We start from the raw sequence: 5,972 nt of genomic DNA on the forward strand, positions 1-5,972 counted from the left end.
CGCGCAGCCCGGACGTAGCGCGGCGCGGCCCCTTTTCATGCTACGCCGCCTGTCATTGGAAGGGGGTTTTATATATGGACGTCCTTCATTGGCTAGTATTCACTCTCAATCAAATGGGGGACCAATAAGCGCCCGCTGAGGTTGTGAAGGTGAGGACGAAGCAATAAGAGGGAGAGGGAGAGATTTGCGACGTGAAAGGCGGGACTCGAGACGCGATAGGCCAGCAGGGGTGTCGCTCTGTTCGCTTTGTGATTTGACAACTGGACTGTCAGTCCAACCTTCCCTCGCAGTGATTTCTGCCAAAACAAAATAAAAAAAATCCTTCCAGCAGCACCTTAAAGACCAACTAAGTTTTTATTTTGGTATGAGCTTTCGTGTGCATGCACACTTCTTCAGATACACCTGAATTTCTGCTGTTCATTTATTCCCCCACCCATTTATTCCCCAACTTCCTTTTCTGAATAGTGTCCATCCCTGCCACTCATCTCTTCTTGGCTTGTGATAGGTCAAGGTCTTACAGGCAGGGACTAAAAGGGTGTTTCAATAAATAAATTAGGTAGCTTCACGTACATCCGGCTCCCTTGGGCAAGTAAGACTCTATTTCCTACGGGAGAATGACGTAATTGAAGCCTCGCGTAGTCATTGGACAGCGCGCAACCATAACACAATTGGGCGCCGTTAAAAAAGGAGGCGTAACTTCGGCTTTGCTCGACCAATAAGTGCTTGTCTTGTGCCTATACTCAAATTTTGATTGGTATGTTTGAAAAGTATCCCGCCCCATAAACCTGCTCCTTTATTTTACCATAGATACCTCCTAGTACAGCCTCATTTTAATTGTCCACCTTCTCCCACATTCTATCTTGAGATTGCAGCTGCCTGTACATCATACATTTAAAGGAAATGACTTTGTCCCAAGAATCCTGGGAACTGTAGTTAGCCCTTCACAGAGGAGAGGAACTATAATTCCCGCATTTTTTTACAAACTTTTTTTGGGGAGGGAGAAGCATATATGTTAAATGTACAGTACTGTATGTACACAGCCTAAAAGCAGCTAAGTTTTTGCCTCCCCCTTTATGCTTTGTTTACCATTCTAGCCCTATAAAGAATTCTGGAGAACTTAGTTTGGTTCCTGTAAGTTATTACCCTATGGCGGATTTTAAAATCTTAAATTCTATTTGATTTTCTTGCAGGCAAAAGCACATAGGTCTGCAACTGTTCAGGGCTGTGCTATGCTATACATTTTACTGGGAAATACGTTCCACTGAAATCATCAAGAGCAGGTTCTTTTCATGTACAGTACTCTTGAAACTAACTTTAAGAAACTGAAGAATCTGAAGAAGTGTATCTGAAGAAGTGTGCATGCACACAAAAGCTTTTACCCAGAACAAACTTAGTTGGTCTTTAATTTGCTACTGGACAATTTTTTAGTTTATTTCGACTGCATCAGACCAACACGGCTACCTACCTGAATTTAAGAAACTGAGTTTTCTTTTTTAAATTTCTCCTCCCTCCTGATCCCTTTTTATTTTGCATTGTGCATTTTAGGTTGCAAGCCTGAGGGTAGGGACTGCCTTATCGCTGACCTTTATAAACCACTCTGGAAGTTTTTAAAAAGTTTTAAATAAATGAGTAGAATGTTTGGCATCACAGCTCACTTACAGTACTTAGAATTAAGTCCACTTTACTAAACCGGATTTGCTTCTGATTCAGCACAGATAGTTAGGAAACATAGTCTTACAAGTGCAAGAATTTAGTTAAGCTTTGGGATGTCAAAAGCTATAACTAGGCCCATGTGTGTATTTGACCTGTGTTTCTAAACACTCTGAAATTAGCATGCATTAAGGGCTATTTAAGGCAAGCAGGTACTTCCTGTGATATGTTGAAAGCAAATTCAATCAGACTAATCCCCTCTGAGGTGGCAGCCTGAGGGTAATGGGTCACCAACACGGCACAGGTTTAGAAAAAGGGCAAAGTTTAGGTTAGTAAGGTTAGAGGAAGCTGGGATGTGACTTGAGAGAGCAAGGCAAGGTACAGTACAAGAAAGAAGCTAGACTTTCTTGGAATACTGATGCTCTGAACCCTAGCAGGCTCAGGTTGCATACATGTGTAAATAAACCATATAGTATAAAGACACTGCAGTTTCCTCTGTGTCTTGTTGTTCAAGAAGAAACACAGACCCCGTAAGCATGCTTGGAACTCCCTGGAATCTCAAACTGCTGGCAGATTGCAGGTGGTGTGTAACAATTGCCAATGCCCAGTGGGTCACATGAGTAACTTTTCACCCACTAAACAGCTACTCACACCTCAACTTGATGAACATCAGTGTGGCGGAAGCTTTGGAATATGGTTCACTTCCAAAAGTTCTCCATCCTCCTTTTTTGCCAATCCAATACAAATAATGTTCTCGTCCTGCCAGCATGCTTCACTGCATTTCCCCCCTAGACTTGGATGGCTTATAAGGTCCCTGCTCTCCCACATCAAATCCTTACAAGTACATTGGGCTCTGAAATTGCGGCTGGCCCAAAGTCACCCAGAGAGCTTCATAGCCAAGTGAAGATTTGAACCTGGGACTCCTTGTTCTTCGAATGTGCGCACATTGTGTAAAAAGTGTTAGGGGAACAATGCATCAAAAAGCAGTGTTTCATAAGGAACGAAATGATAAGATACATGATCCAAGGGATAGCTCAGTTGGCAGAGCACGAGACTCTTAAACTCGGGGTCATGGGTTTGAGCCCCATGTTGGGCAAAAGATTACTGCACTGCAGGGGCTTAGACTAAATGACCCTTGTGGCCCCTTCCAACTCTACAGTTCTAAGATTCTCAGGATATGGGTAGATTGTTGCTAATGTCTGCACACTGCTTTGCAAACAAGTGGTGGGATGTACAAGCCACCACTTGTACACAGCAATAGTCTTGGCACTCTTAACTACTTTGATGCCACAATAGCTCCCAGGCTACCATAGTGAATCTACTTTTAAGTTGAGCCCACACCAACAAACTGCAAAGCAGTAGCAGGTATGCCATAATGAGCATCTTACACCATATGCTCATTTAATAAACTGGGCAATTTCTCTTGCATAGTGCTTTCTTCCTCCTATATACATTCTGGTGGGACCGACTACTTTGCCCATCAACATTCTCCTTTTGGCAAGCTCCACACCATGTAATATCTCCTCTACCCCACCCACCCAGTATGTATAATCCCAAACTTCCCAATGACCTTGGGAGTGAAGTCACAATGCAACTTTTGTATATTTTTATTTTTTTCATTTGGGGAGGCTGGGGAGCTTTTGGTATACAAACCCTAAAACACCATCATATTCAATCACAAATCCCACTGACACCATAAAACCGTCAGTGAAACGACAAATCACATTGCCACAGAATGATAGCTATGTTATTTAGCTATCCCACAGTGGAGTCAGGATCTACATTTCTCCAGCAAAGGTCAAAGCTTTGATCATACCAAGTTACCAGAAATCAATCAAAGTGTTTAGAAAATCTGGGAACAAGAGTGCTTTCAACCACAGGTGGCAAATTTGGCTACAGCCCTCCAATAGGGCTGGGAGATATATCAATATATCATCATCCGAAACCATTTTGAAGTCCATAATTGTGATATCAGTTTCATAATTTTTGACCTGGCAAATATATAAAATCGCAATGTGGGAAAAACCATGAAGCCAGCCAATGCTTCTCTTAATTCCTGCAGCCCCTGTTAACTCTGCTGGCTCAGTTCTCCCTCATGCAAGGGGGCAGCAAATCACAAGAGGGGGGGGGGAATCACAATGCAGGAAAAACTATGATGCCTCTACATAGCTCCATCCTTATTTCAGGCTGTGATATATAGGTATATCGCAATGTTTAAGTGGTGATATATCAAAATGTTGAAAACCAGATATCCACATATTGTTGGACTCCAACTCCCCTCGTTCCTGAGTGTCGGCCCATGTGGCTGCAGCTGATGGGAGTTGCGGTTCAGCAGCTTTTGGAGAGTGACACAAGTTCCTCGCTCCTGCTTTCAACCATCATACTTTGCATGTGGAGCGTTAGTCGGGTACGTCCTGTGCCCCAAGCTGCTCTTGCATCTGTCTACCGGTGGTAAAGCACGGAGGAAAACCTTGCTGTTCTGACTTGTTTGAGACTCCTGCCCTGCGAGCCTTGAAAGTGAAGGTGTATTTGAACTCTGCCCGAATATCCTTGAGGAGCAGGATGTACAGAAGAGGATCAAAGATGTTGCCCAAGGTGGTAAAGAACAAAGTTGTACGTTGGTAGATGAAGATCTTCCTCACCAAGTCACAGCTTTCAACTGCCTTCCCGTGCAGCATCACTTCCCAAAAATACCTGTAATACGAAGTCACCTGGTGAGGAGTGAAGAGGACGAAAAAGGTGACGACCGTGAGAGAGATGAAGCCGTAGATCTGCCTTTTTGTTTTCTGCTCCAGAGAGGCCACTTTCCTGAGTTCGTACAGGACCCTGAAGTAGAAGAACCCCATGAGCAGGAACGGTATAAAGAAAGAGAAGACCGTGATGCTCACCCTAAACTGGGCGTATGGATAGTTCAGCCTGGAGCCATCCAGGCAGCGTTCCTGTGGGTGCTCCTCTGGCCACTGACCTTCGATCTGTATCCCGATGCCGACGGCACAGAAAACTGCCACCAGGAGCCAACAAACGGCACTCACTTTGGCAGCACCTCGCATGGTCTGCAGCCTGTGGAATCTGAACGGGTGGACCAGGCCGAAATAGCGCTCCATGGCGATAAGACACAAGAAGTTGTTTTTGGCGTAGAAGTTGGTTCGGAACGCCAGACCTGCCACTGCACACACCTCCTTCCCAAGGCTGGTTTTGTGATCGTGGTAACTGTAATAGATCCATAAAGGGAGCGTCAGGGTCTGCAAGATGTTGGCCAGCACCAGGTTTGCGATGTAAACGGAGAGGGTGACGGACCTCTTCATCTGGTGGCTCAGGGCCCAAAGCGCCAAGCTGTTCAGAGGCAGCCCAACCACCAACACCACAGAATAGATGGGGATTTGAAAGTACTTGGTGATGTTGACAGGCAAAGGGTGGCATGAGGTGTTCATGGCGCCTATTGAAAATTATTGTGCGTTTTCTCCCCTCTCTTCCCATGGAGCCCCATTGCTCCGGACTGTCTTCTCACAGCCGTTGCAGATTGCGCATATCTTGCTTGAACTTGCCGGCCGCTGGACTCATCCACAGGATGTGGAGGTGGAAACGAGGGACACTGCAGACAAGGGGCCAAATGCCCCTGCTGCCACTTCTCTTGTTTGTTGGCCTGCCCTTCTTTCTAATCCAGATCAGTTTTTAATTAAGAAAAAGAAAATAGAGAGGGCTTCTCAAGACCTGGAATGGGAGAGATTGCAGGAAAAATGGATCTGGTAATTCTCAGACTTGGAAATAAGTGATAGACCATGCTGTGTGTAACCGCCTCCCCACCCCCCACCCCCAAAAAAGGTCTGCAGTCCTAATGTACCTTTTGCACATGGTTATGTAATCCTCTTACCTGGGAATACAACCCTCCTGAATAGATAGGTGCCTAGGATTGCTGACCAGTTAGGCATCACCCCAAAAGGCATGAGTCACCCCTCCACAGTACACAACTTTGCATTTTTTAAAAAGGAGCATCTGATTATCTATCATTTACCATCCATTTATATGCAAATTTAAAAAGATTCACTATAAGAAGAGTGGGAGAATGGGTGTAGATAATGGGAAAGGGAAAGGGTAAAGGACCCCTGGATGGTTAAATGCAATCAAAGGCGACTATGGGGTTGTGGCGCTCACCTCACTTTCACGCAGAGGGAGCTGGCATTTGTCCACAGACAGCTTTCCGGGTCATGTGGCCAGCAGGACTAAACTGCTTCTGGCGCAACAGAACACCGTGATGGAAGCCAGGGTGCATGGAAACACTGTTTACCTTCCCACTGCACTAGTACCTATTTATCTACTTGCGC

At 45.2% G+C, this 5,972-nt stretch overlaps 1 protein-coding gene across 1 annotated transcript; it reads right to left on the reverse strand.

Moving 5' to 3' along the window:
* Nucleotides 1–3,941: 3,941 nt before the first annotated feature.
* LOC118094172 (ovarian cancer G-protein coupled receptor 1-like) lies at nt 3,942–5,259 on the reverse strand. Its single transcript, XM_035134247.2, has one exon. It carries the CDS (start codon nt 5,079–5,081, stop codon nt 4,050–4,052), a length of 1,032 nt encoding a protein of 343 aa, XP_034990138.2. The 5' UTR covers nt 5,082–5,259; the 3' UTR covers nt 3,942–4,049.
* Nucleotides 5,260–5,972: the final 713 nt, after the last annotated feature.

The sequence above is a fragment of the Zootoca vivipara genome, chromosome 13, assembly GCF_963506605.1.
Source record: "Zootoca vivipara chromosome 13, rZooViv1.1, whole genome shotgun sequence".
Lineage (NCBI taxonomy): Eukaryota > Metazoa > Chordata > Lepidosauria > Squamata > Lacertidae > Zootoca > Zootoca vivipara.

Coding starts and splice junctions, on each gene's coding strand:
- LOC118094172 (XM_035134247.2), bottom strand. CDS start 5,081: ATGAACACCTCATGCCACCCTTTGCCTGTCAACATCACCAAGTACTTT.